General features: G+C 40.3%; 1 protein-coding gene across 5 annotated transcripts in view; it reads left to right on the forward strand.

Annotated features, from left to right (window-relative positions):
- The window catches only part of Gtf2e1 (general transcription factor IIE subunit 1), a 32872-nt gene that overhangs the window by 760 nt on the left and 13052 nt on the right, over positions 1-19060 (forward strand). For 4 of the 5 annotated variants that reach the window (XM_039088355.2, XM_017597999.3, NM_001100556.1 and 1 more), the window contains exons 2-3: positions 3626-4098; positions 17428-17629. In XM_039088355.2, the coding sequence (XP_038944283.1) occupies positions 3651-4098; positions 17428-17629 (650 nt within the window). In that variant the 5' untranslated portion in view covers positions 3626-3650. Of the gene's footprint in view, positions 1-344; positions 923-3625; positions 4099-17427; positions 17630-19060 lie in introns of those variants that run through there. The other variant, XM_008768731.4, reaches the window with a different exon arrangement.

The following is a 19060-nucleotide window of genomic DNA, read 5'->3' on the forward strand; positions in this document are numbered from 1 at the left end:
AAGCCCCTGGGCGCGTCTGAGGGACTGTGGGGTCTCAGGGTTTGGACACGTCTGAACACAGCTGGTGGAGCCACCTCGGTCCAGAGCTGTCTCCGTCGTGGACCCCTTAAAGGACGAAGGGATGGAGAATTCGTAAAATACAGTAACAGAAAACTGTAGAGGCTCTGTAGAATCCACGTTCTTTTAGAACCTGAGAGGTAGTGTTTTAAAATAGTCTTAACTAAAAGGGCTTCCTGCACCCACTTTGTTCTTTTATCCCTTACTTTTCATCCAGTATGGTTTTTCAAATATCACACGTTTAATCTAGGAACTCCTTGCTTAAAGCAATTACAAGTTAAATTAAAAGTAAGAAGAATGGCTTATAGCTCTCATTACTGGGATGCAGGTGTGAAACAAGTGATTTGTGTAGAAGCTGGCAGGATGGGTATAGTACAAGAACACGTGCCCAGAGGATGTATTGAAAGTTGGATTTAAGTCTCTGAGTAGTTTATGCTAGGCGGTAGCATTGAACAAGATGAAGTCTCTGGTCATAGAGGTAGAAACTGCCCAGATTCTGAGGAAGTGTGAGGGAGAGCATTAGATGTTACTGTTGGGGATTTGGGAAGGCCAGGAAACGTTACTCAATGCCCAAGGAGGGTAGGAGAAAGGTTTGGGCTTAGCTTTGAGGACGGAGGGAACTGGTGGGTGGATATGAGGATGGTTATGCTAAAAGCAGAGTGGTTTCAACTATTGATTCTCTCAATTCCAAACCAGGGGCACAGTAGTCCTTACATGTTTTTACAATTAGAATCTAGGTCTGGACTGGGTAAAGTGAAGTTGTGAGATGTAAAAAGAAGATAATGAAGACCAGTAGCTACCCTACCAAGAAGTCTCCATAGACAGAGAAGTTGCTTTCTTGAGAGTCACTTCCCCTAGAGACTAGGTAATGCAGTAACGTGGGCCCACTTTTGTCATTTACTTCGGATCTGCAAGAGGAGATTTATAGGCACCAAGATTTTTAATTGTTGACAACCAATTCATAAAATGTTGAAAACATCCCACACGGGCTGTCAATTTCAGAACTTGATTTAAGGGGCTTTAAGAAACCCAGAGATTGAGCTGCCTTGTGTGAGTCTTCCAGGGAGGATGGTATTTTGTCAAAGACACTTCTGAAAGTGGATGGCCCTGCCTCGGGTCTATAAGAGTTAGTTCTCTTTAAGATGTTTTCTATTTCTTGTGCACAGTTCCTCCTTATGGCTTGACACAGGCACTTGTGTCAAGTTTTTTTTTTTTTCCTCAGTATATTGTTGGAATCTTTCTATTTTGTTTCTGTAACAAATTTCATTTATCTTGTCCTTGCAATCCCTCCCTTTCTTCCTAGGTTTAGGTTTTATGCCACAGCTCCTGATACAATCATAATGCTAACACTTTCAAACCAGCTCACTGGCATACACGTCAGTTAGATGGGGGCAGGGTGTGTTCTGAATGTCAGTACTTCAGGTGAACTCATATGCCAGCCCAGAAGCAGATGTGTTCTGTTAGTTATTTGATTTAATTCATATATTAACTGTGTGAGAAAGGCTCTTTAATCATTTTATATGTGAAGAGACTATGGATTTTCTGGGGCTAACACCAAGAAACTGACCTGGGATTTCCAAGCTTCAGACTATTGGCTGGAAGAGTCTGGATATGGTTCCTTTGTATTGACCTGAGGAGTATCAGACAGGAAACAGACCGAACAATAGGCACTGGGTCCTCCCCATGCAGATGTTCACTATTAGCAGGATCCACAATGGTATGGCCACGGGACAGTAGAGCAATCTATAGGGATTTTAAAAGTAGCAGTGCTCCTAATCCGACCCTTCTGAAATAGCTGAAACAACTCTTGGGAATGTTTTATGTGTTAGTGTTAGGATGCTTAAAAATGCTGCCTCGGTGACTGCTTTACAGTCAGGGTTGATAACCAATGTCTGGACCATACAGTGTCTGCGCCTGGGCTAGAGAGGAGTAAAGCAGTGGAAAGGAATACAGAAAACAATAGGCTATGCTGGCATTCGTCTGCCCTTTGGTCTTTTGCATGTTTCTGAAGCCATTATGTTCTATTCTGTCAGCTGCTGAGTTTGCAGAAAGCAAAATGTGGTTTGAAAGTACCTTGTGTAGAAAAAATTGGAAAGGAGATCAAAATGTATCTGGTACCATACTGGGATTCTGATGTGGCAGTGAACCCAGACATACTTAAATATTTGGGTGACAGAAAGGCTCTGGGGCTGTAAGGTTTAGACCAGTAAATCCAGGTGCTGTCTGGTTATCGCTGTGTATCTGAGTATTACAGTGCTGTATCTACAGTGTTGTGCCTGAGTACTGTAGTCTAAACTTTCTTTATATTTTCCCCTTATTGTAGATATGACCTTATACACGTGTACACTGCTTATTTAGAATATACTGCGGATATTATAACATTTCTTACAGGATAAAGCATAAAGTCTGATAGGATTGGTTACTTGAGAGTTCAAATTAAAAGTTCATTTGAAACTGATATTAATAACAATATGACTGTTCTTAGAAATAGTTCAGTGGGATGTCTATTAAAATTTTTCCTATATCTCACAGAAATCTGAAATATAGTCTGTGTGGGTAGGCCGGTGAGTTTCAGTTTGGGTCATGGTGAAGTTACATGAAAGCTAGCCTAGTTAATAAGTCCTTTCAGGCCCCCACTGAATATTTTTATTAATCACAGCACCCAGTTTTCTTTTGAGAGTAAAGTGTGGCTTGAACCTGTTTAAGGGTTTGATCAGACTTATACAGCAATCCAAACTCAGCCTGTCTGAGGTCCAAGTGTGTACCATGTGAGAGACTTTGAGAGGACAACTCTGGTTGTGGCCTAGACCTTAGATACAATCAGCTTCTGCCATGCTCTTCAAGGGACCCATTATTTAAAGATATCTTAGTTTGTCATCCCCCTCCTTTCATTTTAAAGATATAGAAGGTGCTTACTTAGTGATCAGATATTACTTAAAAGTTGTTAATGCACTTTGATCTGAATAGCGCTAATTTCTCTCAGTTACAATAGTCCTTAATTTTGTCAGGCACCCCTACTGGCTGGTTGTTACTTATGCCTTTATTGGTGTGTGTGTGTGTGTGTGTGTGTGTGTGTGTGTGTGTGTGTGTGTGTGTGTTCATTGTGAAAGTATGAGTATGTAAAACATTCTTGAATCTTAGCAGGAAAGTTTCCATGAAAAGAAATGAAGTCTAGGGTAATTGCTAGGATTCTCTGGATTTCCAGCCATTTCTAGAGAGCATGCCATTAAGAACAGTGAGCCCTCTCAGAGCTTTCTTTGTTTCTCTTTGTGAAATAAAGTGGGGTTGATGTACTATATTATTGTCAGAAATAATAGATTTTTTGGAATCAAGCACACTGGTGAACCTTAAAATAACTACTTATGTCAAGCATTTTAGATGTAATCTTTTGTGTACTGTAGAGGAAAATCCTGAATTTCTGTTCAATGCTTACATGTTCAAAGTCTTCTAAAGCGATATTTGAATGCATTTGTGGCACTTTAAAAATGACAGTAAGAGGCTGTTGTAGATTTAAAGTGATCATTATGTCCTCATGCCTACTAATCCCCCTCTTCTCAATCCAATGTAGTGGAAGTTGAAACTTACCGTTGAAGATGGCAGACCCAGATGTTCTCACTGAAGTTCCAGCAGCATTGAAGCGGTTAGCCAAGTATGTCATCCGGGGCTTTTATGGCATTGAGCATGTGTTGGCCTTGGACATCTTGATCCGGAACCCTTGTGTAAAAGAAGAGGACATGCTGGAGCTGCTCAAGTTTGACCGGAAGCAGCTTCGATCCGTTTTGAATAATTTAAAGGGAGACAAGTTCATCAAATGCAGAATGAGGGTAGAGACTGCTGCAGATGGGAAGACCACCCGCCATAACTACTACTTCATCAATTACCGCACTCTTGTTAATGTAGTGAAGTATAAGCTGGACCACATGAGAAGGAGGATTGAAACGGATGAGAGAAACTCCACCAATCGGGCTTCCTTCAAATGTCCTGTCTGCTGCAGCACTTTCACTGACCTGGAAGCTAATCAGCTGTTTGAACCCATGACAGGTGAGACCTACCCAGATGATGAATCAAGCTAAGATGTGTACTCTTTTAATTTCTGTTGTTCTAAATTGTAAGCCAATCATAGACTTTGTAGGAGTAAATAGATCAGTGCGAGTCAGCGTACAGTCTTTTGCATTGCCCTTTTCCTTCATAGGGAGGTCTACTTTTTTTTTTCCTTTTTTTCCGGAGCTGGGGACCGAACCCAGGGCCTTGTGCTCGCTAGGCAAGCGCTCTACCGCTGAGCTAAATCCCCAACCCAGGGAGGTCTACTTATCCATGGAGTTTTCCCACCACTGGCTCTCCTGAATTTCCTCCCTTCCCCATCCCAACCTTTATTTACTGTGGTAGCCTAATCTGAAGGATTGAGTTCTCTACCCCCTTGTGGTTATTCTGAGTTAATTGTGACCCCATTCTTCAGCAAATTATTTTAGTGTCTACTTATGTCAGTCACTGACAGGTCAGCTTATAAGCATATACTGTACTCGAGAGTTTGATAGTGGACTTGCACTGTGCTGAGAGGAGAGTGTAACTAGGATATGTGGTCTGCATTTGGGGAAGGTCTGTAGAAGAAGGAATAGGTGAGACCTGAAAGATTAAATGAGAATTAGCTAAATCAGGTAAGAGGAGAACCCTTTTTAACTTAACAAATGGATCAATAATACAAATCAGTTAATGAAAGAGAACTGTTAAAAGCATACATGATTTGCCTCATTTAATCAGATACTTTATTTTTAAGAATTTTCATGAATACAATTAATAAACCATGTTTTCCAAAATACAGAATATATACCATTAACACAAAAAACATTAAAGTGCTGGGTTAAATGGTTATTTTCAAACTAAGCATGAGACAAGTTCTGTCATATACTTGGAGAAACAGTTTTGTCTTGTTACCTTGCTTTGTCTAGGAGAGGGGTTTTTGGTTTGGTTTTGGTTGTTGTCCTTTTGTTTTTTGAGACTTGGTCTCCCCGTGTAACTTAGACTAGAACTCACTTGAATTCAATGTTGACCTTGAACTCCTATTGAACTCCTTCTGCCTCAGTCTCCAGAATGCTATGATTATGCACCACCACCACCATCCCCACCCCCTGCACTACCTTGCCTAATGCATTGGTTATTTTTGTTACTGTGATAAAAACAGCATGCCCAGAACTGACTGATGAAAGGAAGAGTTTATTTTGACTGACAATTGGGGCAGATGGAGCAGCAAGCTAAATCTTCAAGTACATGAAGCTGGAGCAACTAGTTATAGGTGGACTAATCTTATAAATGCTCAAAGTCTGGCCCCAGTGACATACTTCTCAGGCAAGGTTTCACCTCTTAAAGGTTAAACTCCCTAAGTAGTACCATCAACAGCCTATGGGAAACATTTCTCATTCAAAGGCCCATATCTAATTAGGAGAAATCTTATTTATTTATTTATTTATTTATTTTCCAAGACAGAGTCTACTTTATAGCCTAAAATCACCAGGAGCCAACTGTGCTGCTCAGACTGGCCTTGAACTCTTGGTAATCAGTCCTACCTCAGGCCCCTAATACTGGGATTATTATGAAGTAGTATGCTTGGCTGTGAGAGCTTGACCATAAGAAAACCTTAATTATCATGCTGGGTGTAACCATTGTTTGATTATACCAAAGGAATTTCTAGAATTTATTTGGAGCTCTTCCAAAATAAACTAGTTACATTTTAAGCTTTTGTCATTGACTCCTGACAGGTTTCTTAAAGAATCGTGGTTCTGGTGCTGTGGTTTTTGTTGATATTACAGTGGTTTTGTCTTATCTAGTTCTTCAAAACGATAATCTGTAGTAATTCTACATTTATTTGTCATTTGAGTCCTATTTAATTTTATGAAACTTCCTAAAAAATCACTGAGGTAATTGACCCAGGTTGCTCTTTGAATCTCACTCATGGTTAGGAACTAGTGAGGAACTAGTTGTAATCAACAGACAGCCTTTGGAAAGGTTGACCTGATTTACCAGGAGAGCTAGAGTTTATTAGAATCAAGGCCTTGACCGAGGGTAAAGGCATGAGAAGATTTTTTTCTGGAAGAAATCTGAAGCTGAAGCAGGAGTGTTGTAGTCAGGCTGAACAAAGCCCATATTTTCAGTATGAGGTTAAGAGTCAATGAGTATGGAAAAAGCAAGAAAAGTCACTCACTTCACCACTGATGTCACCCAGAACAGGCTCTCTGAAGCTTGTACTAAAGCTCAGTTAGTGGCGTTTTGCTCCTGGTGCAGCTCACTTACCGTAACTGGAAGCCTGTAATCCGTTAGACTCCTGCTTTTGAATGCACTTACCGTCTGATAATAATGTGGCTTTTATTGGGTTTTACCTAAGGACTAGATGTGCTGATTGGTTGATAGTCGGTCCCAGTCTACTTGTTAATTCACAGATAATAAAGATTTTTTAAATCCTTAAATTACTAATACCTTTCCATTCTTCCTTTATCTGCACATCCTCTTTAGAAATTCCTGGTCCCTCTCCCCTTCCTGTTTTGCTTACTTTATCTCGTCTACCTCTCCTATAGAGAAAATGGGAAGTAAATGTGCATGTAGCAGGGTACAGTGTCCTTATTCTGGTAATGTTTAAATTTGTTTTAAGTGTTTAAATTTAAACACTGTTTTAAATTTGTACATAGATTTCAGTCCTCTGCACACCTCAAAGTTTTCCTACGTTCAAGTTGATACTGGAGGTTAATGATGTCTCTGGCCTAATGATAGATATAAACAAAGGGCTTCTTTTGTTTGTTTGTTTGTTTGTTTGTTTGTTTGTTTGTTTTTTGAGAAAGGGACTCTGGTAGCTCAGCCTGGCCTTGTACTTGCTATGTAGCTCAGGATGACCTTGAATTCCTTATCCTTCTGCCTCTAGCTAGGTCCTAGGTCAGCGGTTCTCAATCTTCCCAAAGCCGTGACCCTTTAATACAATTCCTTATGTTGTGGTGACCCCCAACTATGAAATTTTTTTTACTACCCCATGACTGTGATTTTGCTACTATTGTGAATCATAATGTAAATATCAGCTATGTAGGATATCTGATATGTGACCCCTGTGTGGGGTCTTGACCCACAGGTTGAGAGTCGCTGTTTTGCCTGTAGCTAAGTGAGGACATGATGAGCTTTCATTTCTGTTTCTTCCTCAGAAGTTCTTAGGTTGAACTGTGGTCTATTTTAGCCATCAGGGAACATTCAGCAATTGGATTTGGAGCCTTCCATATTTCTCTACTTTTGTTCTTAACTCAAAATGTATGGGCATTTCTGCCAGTGAGCAAAAGTATAAACTCCTAGGTGAACTCCCCAGGAGCGTGGGGAATTCTGAACTGAGTGAGTGTTAGGATTATTTTATTGTTAATTCATGTTTAGGCCAGTGATTTCCTACTCCAATATAGTTTTCTCTACCCCTCTTCCCTTTTCCTGCAGGCTTGCAGACTTTCTCCATTCTAGCCATGTACGCTTTGCCTTTGGTCTTTCTAGCTCCAACCGTCTACGTTTGGTGTATGTGGATTTGGAGTAGCTTTCAGTGTGGCCAACAGTTAACTAGCAGCACAATTCAGTCAGCACTCGGTTCATGTTTGAGAACTGTGCAGTGCAGCTACCGCCCTCCTCCCAAGAAACCCAAAGATGTTTTAAGTAAATTTATGATTTTTTTTTGGTGACTGCATTCGTAGTTAGCATATGACTAGTGGGCTGCAGGTTGGACAAGCCTTGGTAGTCTTTGCCCACCAGTTCTGGGTTTCTGAAGTTTAATCGGACAAAAATAGCTGTTTCGGATCCAGAAATATGGGGAGGTTATATAATTAAAACAGACATGACATGAACTCACTCAGATCAGCAGAATAGCATCTTGTGGTTCCTAAGTGCATGCTTCAGATTTAGCAAGCTTTCTAACAATGTAAGTAGACTTAGTATTTCCATCCTGACACTCTCTGCCACGTGTGATGCAGCTAATGGCACTTCTGAGTTAAGTTTAGCAATGTGTGTTATTCTCTTTTTATATGTTCGGGCTGGATGGAAGGAAATAGCTTTCTGTTTTCCATTTTAATTTAAAAATATGCACCCATAATTTCAGAGAAAATTTTTAAGAAGGCAAAAAAAAAAAAAATCAACAAAACCACTGGCCTTTTTATACAGTACCTATATTTATTATTGGAGCCTAGACTATTTTTGTTCTTTTGGTTCCTTAATGTAGCAAACTCTTGTTTCTTTTTACCCTGTTCAGATGTAGTTAATAGTCTGGCTTCCCTGCCTTTCGGAGTTCTTTGACGTCCCCCCTGCTGTAAATAAGACTCGTTGTAGTCTTTTGTATCTATTTTGTTTTATTCTTGCTCAAGTGTTTTTAAGTAAGAGTACTTATAAAAGAATGTAGTTTAGTGGCTTCTAAAATGTTTATGTGGCACTGTGGTTTTATCGTAAGTGGAATAAAATTCTCTAATGTTAGAATTAGAAATATGTTGGAAGCCTTTGTTAGTGATTATTACAGTATTATTATTGATTACCAAAGACCACAGAAACCCATTTTAAATAAAGTTTGAGATGGGGTAATTAGAAATTCTTAAAGGAATACATATATTTAATAAGATCTTAATATCGACAGAGATGATGTAATTAACTTGTCAAATGATGTGTGTATAGATGCCACACATGCATATGTTGTATTGTTGGAGTTGGAAGATCTACAAAGGAATATTACAACTATAGGTATGCAAAGATTGCTAGGATGCTCTACATAAAATATCAGAGAGATGTGTGGTAGCCTTTATGGGAGTTAGCTTATTTCCTGTGGTTGCCTGACAGATACAGTTGATTTTAGTATTAGCATGAAGTGTTACTAGCTGAATAAAATCTTGAGTTATATAACTCAAAAAGAGTTAACAGCAACAGAAGATAGTGGTTCACACCTGTAATCCCCACATTCAGAAGGCTGAGATAGGATGATGGCTATAAGTTCAAGGCTAGCCTGAACTAGTTAGTTCCAGGCCATCCTAGGCTGAAAAAGTAAGTCTATCTCAAAGCCAGCAGTGGGGGATGGACCTCTCTTGATGAGTTAGGAATAGTTTAGAGTGTTCAAGTAAACTTGACATCCAAACTGTAAGGGTCTGGCACTTGTGAGACTTGCCGATGTGTTAATATTTGCCTTCCCACATTAAAGAGACGTCAGGTTACTTTCCCGTCTTCTCTTAGTTCTTGGAGCAGGAGATAAGCAGTGTTTGCTGTCTCTGCCATGAAAGCGCAGACTCAGGAGACATCTAGGATTATTTGCCCAGTTCATGAGTCCTCAGTCTTAGAAATCATGCCCAAGTGGCATCATTGGAAAATTGTGTCAAAAAGCTATAGATTGGAAGAAAGAAAGGGATGGGTGAGAACGTTTGCTGCTCAAGTATGAGGACTTGCATTCACACCCAGTTACCACATGAAAGCTGGTGCTGATCGTGGTTATCTGTATCTGCAATCAGTATTGCAGGACAGTCCAGAGACTCGCAGGCCGGCCGGCTGGCCAGCCAGCCTAGCCAAAACAGCAGAGTTTTGGTTCTGTAATAGCGCCTCAGGAGAATAAGGCAATGATAGAGAAGACTATCCCGTGACCTTTCTTCTCTCAGCAATGTAAATGTGGGTTTGTGCACATGGGTGTGTGTACCTGTACATACACACATGCACACTTATATGTGCACTACATACATAAGCGCGCGTGCACACACACACACACACACACACACACACATACAAGTTATAGAAATGTAGTAAACAGCAATATCCCAAACCTTTAGATTTTTTACTTTAAAACTATTTTTTTAATTAATTTTATTTTTAATTCTGTGTGTGTGTGTGTGTGTGTGTGTGTGTGTGTGTGTGTGTGTGTGTGTTGCATGCACATGAGTGGAGTACCTGAGGAAGCTAGAAGTGGGTATGGGTGCCTCCAGAGTTGGAGTTACAGGGGTTAAGCTGCCTCGTGGTGTGGAAGCTGGCAGCCACACTAGCTCTGCAGAAGCGGCAACTGCTCTTAAGCCTGAGCCCCTCAACTCTGCTACTTTTGATCTTTTGTTGTCTTGTCTGTCTGTTTTGTTGTTGAGTCGCTGTGTAGGTTTGGCTGGTCTGCTATGTAGAACAGGCCTGCCTCCACCTATCGAGAGCTGAGATTGAAGTCATGTGACCACACCTGGCCCCGACAGTTAGAGAGCTCTATTTTTAGGATTAATTTGTATGTTGTGCCATAAGAACTAACTTACATGTGAAGAGTTGTTTTTTCATTTTGATTCTGGCATAATACTCATTTGATTATTGTCTTTCAAATATGTCAAAACCTCAGACTTTCTGCCTGCCTACTGCATTTTGAGTTGAATTTGATTGAAACCTAATTTAGAAATGTGTTGGAGGCTTTAGCAGTCCTCTAAGTACCGTAGTTCATGTTGTCATTTTTAATTCGTCCTCCCGGCATGCTGCATTTCCCCTTTTATGTTCAGCTCCAGAACCTAGGAAGAATTGGTAGTCAGGCAGCTAAATGTCCATTTGAGGGAGGACCAAAGTCTGCTTCCTTGATAAAATCAGTTTGCTAGTAGGGATTGTATTTTGTATATCTTCTGTACATTTAATATATTCTTGGTTTTAAAAAGTGCTAAACCTATCTTATCTTTCTATTTCCTATCTTATCTTGGCTTTTTATATAAACATTTTATTTCTTCAGTGCTGTACAATGAAGTGTTAAGAGATGGGCTAATTTATTTTTATTATAGGTACAATTATGAAATATTGTTGTTGTCATGTTTGTTAGATAAAGGTAATTTTTTTCATTTGTTTTCCAATATGTAGTTACATTTACAGTAGGAAAGTAGTTTGAAAATTGGACAGAACAAAAGGCGAGTTTTTGAGATTTCAATATTTGACTTAATGTTTTGCTATATGTATTCCCTAAATGAACTCTTGAATTTAAAGCCTGTAACTGTACAGAGTGATGGTAAGCTCTATGAAGTGGTAGGTGGTGGCTAATGACTCTTAAAGAGCATGTCAGGTCATGGCCGTTGTCCCTTCAGAATGCTCCCAAACTTCCATACTCAGAAAAGCCAGTCCTACACAGAGATTAGTGGGTCTTGCAGATTTGGGACTATTTCTCCCCTGTCCCATAGTCACAGAAACCATCTTACTATAACCTTGTGAGCAGTGAGGATGGGGCTCCTTGCCTTCTTGCAAGAGCCATCCTCACTGCCCAAATACCTATTTGGCTTCCTCCCCTTTTTACTTCTTTGAAGTGTCCAGAGATGACGCTTGAATTCCATGTATAAGAAATGAAATAATATCCCTGTTCCTTTGCTGTTTTTTCTCTATCTTCCTTCCTTCTTTCATAATGTTATTTATTTATTTATTTATTTATTTATTTATTTATTTATTTATTTAGTCTTGACCGCCTGCCAGTAGAATGAGTGCCAGGAATAGCTCAGAATAGGATTGGCTGGATCAAGAAAGTATAATGTGGGAAAGGCCTGGGGACATCAGTTTTGGGTTGAGACTTCTGTGCAGTAGTCCTGTGATCTTGTCTTCTTGTCCATCCTTGAGGATGTGGGCTGTGTAATGACTCATGACAGCACTGCACTTTATCAAAGCATCTGGACCTATTTTGATTTTTAAATTTAATCTTTTTATTTTATTTTAATGTAACCTATGATGGGGAAGATGGTTAAGTGCTATCCAAGTTTGCTGGACATCTTTACTAGATCTTTGACAGTGAGTCCTGGACAGAGGCATGTGCCCTTTGAGTGTCTGTAATTGGAGGACGAGAGAAGAATACCATCTTCAATAATTAGCTGTCTGGAGATTTGACTCTTACTCTCTTGTACCCACAAGTGTCACCATTTGATATCTTTGCCCCTTTTCTTAATTATGTATATCTCAAGCACTTCACTGTCAAAAGAAACGTGGTAAACAGTCTTTTCACTTTGGTTTTGTTTGTGCTTAGCATTTCCTTGACTGAATCCTCACATAATGGGTAGCATTAGTTAAAATGAGTACCCCGTGAGAGAGAGTCAGGTGAGGCATGGGCCTTGCCCAGCATAACACTCAGCAGTTATCTTTTGTTTCCTGGCTTTTGAAGACCTTTTGGTTGTTTTTCCTGTAACCCTTTGTTCCAAGTCCTTATTTCCTGTCTTCTTCACTCCTAATTCAGTTTTGTTCTTACATTTGGAAGTTAAAATGATATAGATGTCTCTCATCCCTTCCTTTCTCTCTCTCTTTGAAGTGTGATTGCCTTCATGACAGAGCTAGGGCATTGCTGTACTATCTAATAGATGGCCCTAAAATAATTCTGAAATGCCTATTGGTAAAAGTCTCTTTCTCCCTACTTCAAATGCGTATTTGCAATTGGATTTACTTTGATCCTTCTAGCAAACATAATAGGTTAATGGTCAGCTAAGTAAATGCCAGCTATGTGATGGGTATTTAATGTTTGTTAAATCGTTTAGTACAAGTTCTTCCTTTTCTATTCTTTCTTGAGAGGACTTAAATCTACATGGAAAAAGTTTGTTGGATTAGAGCTGTTAGAGATCATAAGTTGGAGAAAGAATGCTTAGTTCAGGTGGAATCCAGGGTTAGGATAATGCAGTTAACTTAATATTTATAAGCCTTTATTTCCATATATGTCAAACATGGACAGTTTTATTATACTGCCTCTGGTGAATGCAGGAGAATATTTATTAAGCCACTTTCTTCTTTAATAGTTTGTGAGAATAGATACCCCATCTTTTCTGAATGTTAGTCCCATCGTTGTCCAGCTTTGGCCAAAGAATTTATACAGCTTTTCTTTTCTCTCTGCTCCCACATTGTAAGATGATCTGGCTAGCATGTTCTCTCTGACATAGCTTTCCTTCAGTATTTTTGCCTTGGTCTTATATATGGAGAGGGAATGGAGCACTGGGTTTCAATTCTAATCTCTTCTCTTGTACTTGGTAGTCTGTCCGTACATCTTAGTACAGAGTGGTTTAATCAGATGACATCAATCACCTAATAGCAGTTCTCTGCCAATAGTGGGTGTCAGAATTCCTTGTGGAACTTTGAAAATTCACCTTCCTGTTCTCCACTCCAGACTATTGGATCAGTGTTTCTGGGAAGGGCTTGAGTATTACTGCTACTAGAACAGACCAACATTTTAAAAATAATAAGTTTTGGTGATGTGCATTCTTTTCCCAACCTTTCAGTGACTTTCCTGTGACTAAAGGATAAAGAGTAAAGAAGCTTAATGTGTAAAGCACTCTTGGGATCATTCAATTTGTTGTGTAAATTCCAGATTTTACCATTTCTCTTTGATAACTGTCTTCCTAACACAGAAGTAATGCATTCTTTTATTACAGGAGCTCCATTGGCAAGCATGTTGGTTTATTTACTTGAATCTTAGAATGTGTTGCCTTCAAAAAAGAAGTGGGGTATTTGAGAGGTCAGTTCTTTGTAAATTTAGATGTGACATTTTAAAAGATAAGCCAAAAGCTAGATAAATAATAAAAATTATATATTGGGCAGTGACATTGACAAGGACAGAGGGAAGACAGGACTGTTGGAGAGTAGGGCAGTGTTAAAATTTTAGGTAATGTTGCCTTCTGGGATGTGGGACTGCAGTAAAGAGCTGTGGTGTGTGAAGAGTTTAGCTGCTGGGCTGCTGGCTTCTACCAGAGCCACTTGCTGCTGTGTTGATCCACAGGAATGGGATGTTTCCTTTAAAAACCAAGTTTTATAAACTACTAACATGGGTAACTTCTTAATTATTTTTAGTTCTCTTTGGTAGTCTTTGTAGATAACCATCTTCCATCTGCTAACTTAGGTCCTATGTTGGTGTGTGTGCTTTTCTTTCTTTCTTTTTTTTAAAATATTTATTTATTTTATGTATCTGAGTACACTGTCGCTGTCTTCAGACCAGAAGAGGGCACCAGATCCCATTACAGATGGTTGTGAGCCACCATGTGGTTGCTGGGAATTGAACTCAGGACCTCTGGAAGAGCAGTCAGTGCTCTTAACCGCTGAGCCATCTCCCCAGCCCCGTGTGTGTGCTTTTCAATAGGTATTTGAAAGCTACATTTGACCTTTCTTTGCATGGCCTTATACATACATTGTGTCTATTATATTTATATGGAGAGAAGAGACAGCTTAGAACAGTTTAGAGAATAATCAAAGCTAGCAATGCCATTGAGAACTTCTCTGAGGCTTTTACTTGTCTTTTGTTACTAGTCTGCTTTTCAGTTCTGGCTGACGTTGAAAAATTATTTTCTTGCGGTGCTAGCCTGCCCTCTGCTTGTACCATTTTTTGTTTAAAGGAGTTTTTTTTTTCTTGCCTTGAGTTCATACCTTGACTCTTCTACTCACTCTTGAATCTCTGGATACTGTGATCTACTTGGGCCATTAGTTACCGCCTGCATATTGTATATTCTCCTATCTAACTTTCTAGTCTGAAATCTGCCTTGAGATCTCAATAGTTATAACAAGTGGGCTTCTAGAATATCTGTTTTAATAGCCAATGAATAACATATTCAGATGTCTAAAAGCAACATGATGTCTTTTTATCAAAAAAGAGATGTGGGCAAGTAAAGATATGCTTGTTCAGTTAGCTATTCTGGCGTTCCTTGTATATGCATGTTGGTTTGTGTGCAGGGCCTTGCAACCTCTAGTGTTGGTTCCTCAGATGCTGTATTTTGGTTTTTGTTTCTTTTAAAGTCCCATGTCTCCTGGCATGGGACTTGCCTTAGAGTGCTAGGCAGGCTGGTCATTATTGAGCCTCAGGGATCTGCCTGCCTTACCAGTATTGAAATTAGAAGTACATGCTCCACGCCCTGCTTGTCCTTTTGTAAACCTGGGTTATAGGGTGAGCTCAGGTCCTCAGGCATTCACTCCAAGCACTCACTCCATCTACTGTCTGAGCTCTCTTCCAGCCCTGGTTACTTACTGCACAGTCTTTATGGTGTGCATCAGTCAGACATGTCTATAGCTAACAAACTTCAGCCTGTGTATTCTTCTTAAGCAAGAGGAACTACACGTCAGGAGGTGTGCTCCCTTGTTTCAGTAACATGGTGCTTGAAGGACTTAGAGGATATGGGCTTTTATTTGGTAATGTTCTAGAGGATTTAAACACGGGCTTCTCTGTTTGCTGGAAGGCACAGTGGATAAAGGCACCTGCTTCCAAGCCTGAGAACCCTAGTTTGAACCGTGGGACCTGTACTCTGGGTGGGAAGAGAGAATAGACTTCTTTGCACTCTCACACTCTGGTGTGTATGTGTGGATTCACATGTGACTGTACATACACACACACTAAAGTAAAACTCATTTACAATTTTGGAAGAAAAGGGGGGATTTTTCCTGATTGAGTATTAATCAATCATATATATATATATATATATATATATATATATATATATATATATATATACCTAGAGAAGGAAAGGCTAACCGGACGGGTAAAGACTCAGCCGCAGCTCAGGGTTCACTGGGAAATTGGCGTGGTTTTATATGATCCATGCCGGCATTTCTCGGGCACGATTCTACGCAGCTCAGTTCTGACTCACTTCTATGATGGTAACATTTGATGTGAGGGTTTTTTCTGACACAACAACCACAAAACCCACAGCCTAGCTATAAGTATAACCCACAGTCTCCTATCTTTGAGGGGCTGCCTGCCCCCTTCCCTTACCTGGGATAGATACAGAAAATTAGGAAGAGTGATTGATGCATGACCAAAGCACTCAGTTACTTTGGCATGGGGCTGGAGGCTTGGAAATGCACTCAACTGGGAACATGTCTATCGGATGTAGTGTCACATTGAAATAGAGATGCCACGTTTACTTATTCTGTTGCTGGGGAAGAGAGAGAGGAGGGGCTAGTCCTTGCTATGTGTCCTGCAGTAGTACTTCATTATCGTTCTTAATCCCTCAGGGACATTCTGTAGAAAGGGGAGAATTCATATCCCTGGGGAGAAGGCCACTTGGAAGTGCATTTACAGGAGTGGTGAAGACTATGAGACAGTAGTTTAGCATAATAGTTGAGCTAATTTGATTCCTCTCTATCACCCAGCTAGTTATGTAACCTTGACTGGAAACTGCTATGACTGTTATAACGTGCATATTTTACACATTTAACTGGACATAGTAATGCAAATGCCTAAGGTTAATGTTACGCAGTACTTTGTAAATACTCAAGGTACAGTTGTTAAAGTTGTTGTTTTCTTATATTACTGTGTGACTTTGTACAAATCATAAATTCCTCGAGAGCCTTAGTTCTGATAGCCCTTCCCAGAATTAGTGAACAGATCAAAAAGTGCAAGATAGTGCCTTAGAAGCAGCTCTGTATAAATAATTGTGAACCTGAGCAGTTTACTCTTGCATTACAGTGTTTTGGGACCAAATTCTATGAGAAGTTTAGCTATTACTCTGAGGGTGTTAGAGGTAGAGCTCTCAGACAGAGAGCAGGAGGATAGGGCAATATACAGGGGCCTAGGACTGGGGAGGGAGAACCTAAAGATCCAGGGTATGCTTATGATGGCTACAGTGGAGGCCGTGCTCAGTAAAGAAAGTAGCAGTAGTGATGAAAACTTGGGGACATTTCTTTGGAATCATTGAAGTTCTGTGTTGAATGTAAAGGATATGGAAACAAAAAAGTTCCGTGAACTTTAAATTTGACATCGACTGAACACATTTCTTTAAATATCAATGGCTTATAAACATGAAACAGTAGTCCTCAGAGAGGTGGCTCACTGGTTAACAGCACTTGTTGCCTTTGCAGCAAATCAGAATTTTGTTTTCAGCACCTGTATCAGGCAGCCCTTGGGGGCCCATTGCCGTCTTCTGGCTTTGAAGGTGCCTGCACATACGTGTGTGTGTGTGTGTGTGTGTGTGTGTGTGTGTGTGTGTGTGACCACCAAAAGCTTTTCGTTTTAGCTGTTTATTTGGCCTTTTCCAAAATAACCATCCAAATTGCAGTCTGTGGAGAACGCTGATACACAGGCATACAGATAACTATGGAGAAAGCATTAGACATACAGATAATCTATGGAGAAAACGTTAGACAGACACACACATTCAAAAGTGAGCTACACATAATTTGCTGTAAATTACATATAAATATTAGAAACGTGATTTTCAAAAATTTATTAGTGATGAGATTTCGGCATAAAAAGGTGGACACATAGAGAGATGGACAGGTCTACGGTGACAGTGACTGTGACAGAAAACTGTGGAGTCTTGTTGGTGGGCACATTGCAAATCAGTTCTTCTGACCTGTTTGTGTTTGGAGGTTTTACTAAAACATTGGAGGCGTGGAGCGCAGGCTTTTCTGGAAGATTTCCTTCTTCTGACCCGAGACTTGACTTTTTCGTAGGAACTTTCCGCTGCACCTTTTGCCAGGCAGAGGTAGAAGAAGATGAATCAGCAATGCCCAAAAAAGATGCGCGCACACTTTTGGCAAGGTTTAATGAACAAATTGAGCCCATTTATGCATTGCTTCGAGAGACAGAGGATGTAAACTTGGCCTACGAAATACTTGAACCAGAACCCACGGAAATCCCAGCCCTGAAGCAGAGGTGAGTGGATTTAAAGTTTGCTCTGGTTTTACCTTGGAGGGCTAGAGTAGTTATTTACCAGGAGACTGAAGACTTGAATATCACAGGCTTCCAAGTTCTGCCATGCTCGTCTTCTAACTGGTGCCTGCGCTCACATTTGTTTGTACTGAATGCAGTCGAATGTGAGCCTTGGGCAAAAATCTTTAAATAGTCATTTTCACCTCAACCCTCCTCTGTTGGGGCCTGCAGCATATAGCCAATTGATAGGCAATTCTAAATGTGATGTGCCTCTTGGGAATATTTGGATTTTCCTATTCAACCCACCCTCCTCACTACTCCCTCAAGATAAGAGTTTCTCTGTGTTGCCCTGGAACCAGCTCTGTAGACCAGGCTGGCCTTGAACTCAAGAGATCTATCTGCATCTGCCTCGTAAGAACTGAGATTAAAGGCCTGCACCACCACTGCCAGGCTTCAAGTCAATTAAAGGCCAAAACTCTCTCAGGAATTCAGCAGTTTCCTATAGGTTTTTGTTTTTAAATTAGCAGGTAAGTTTTGTTATGGCCTCTGTATGCATATTCTCCTCCCTGACCTCCATGCCCCTGCCTCCACTCATACTGCTGTATCCACTTGGTCCCTTGGCCTTTCACTTTCATGTCACTTATACAGAAGACACAGACACACTCCTCATTCCTCAAAACCTCCTCACCCTTTTCTGCTTTGGTTCTCTCTCAAGTTCTATGACCTACACCCACACATAGACTCTTACATACACATATATAAGAGTTAAAAGCTGGGCTCATGTGTGAGTGATAATATACATTTTATTCTAGTGAAGCATTTTCAACATGAACTTGTCGTAGTAGTCAGGGTTAAACCGACTTCCTGGAGGTGTAGTTGCCGTGGGTTACCACTGCTCACAGTGCTTCCCTCGTCCCTTAACCCCACGCTCTCTAGTGTGGGAATGCTAGTAGGCATAGTTCCACCCTGCCATGAAAGTCAGAGATTTCAGAAGCTTCTTTACTTCTGGTTTATGTGTGTGAGTGTTTTCTCTGCAAGTGTGTGCATGCACTGTATGTGTGGCTCGTGCCCACAGAGGCCAGAAGAAGGTGTCATCCCCTGGAACTGGACTTATGGATGGTTGAGAGCCACCTGTGAGTATTGGGAAGTGAACCCAGATATTCTGTAAGAGCAACAGTGCCTTTACCCTCTGAGCCTTCTCCAGACCACAGGTTATTCTATCATAAGTAAGAACTGCTTCCTTCTTTCCAATACTTAAGCAAGGTCACACCCATCACCTCCTCCTGACACTGTTCCAGGTGTATTTGTGTGGGTTTTGGAGCTTCTATCTTATTTTTTTATTGAAAATAGATGTTTGTTTATAAATATCTTCTGATGCCAGCTCTCCTCCCCCAACTCCTTTTAAACCCTTTCTACTTCCCCTCACAAGAATCC

Source organism: Rattus norvegicus, chromosome 11 (genome assembly GCF_036323735.1).
Source record: "Rattus norvegicus strain BN/NHsdMcwi chromosome 11, GRCr8, whole genome shotgun sequence".
Classification (NCBI taxonomy): Eukaryota; Metazoa; Chordata; class Mammalia; order Rodentia; family Muridae; genus Rattus; species Rattus norvegicus.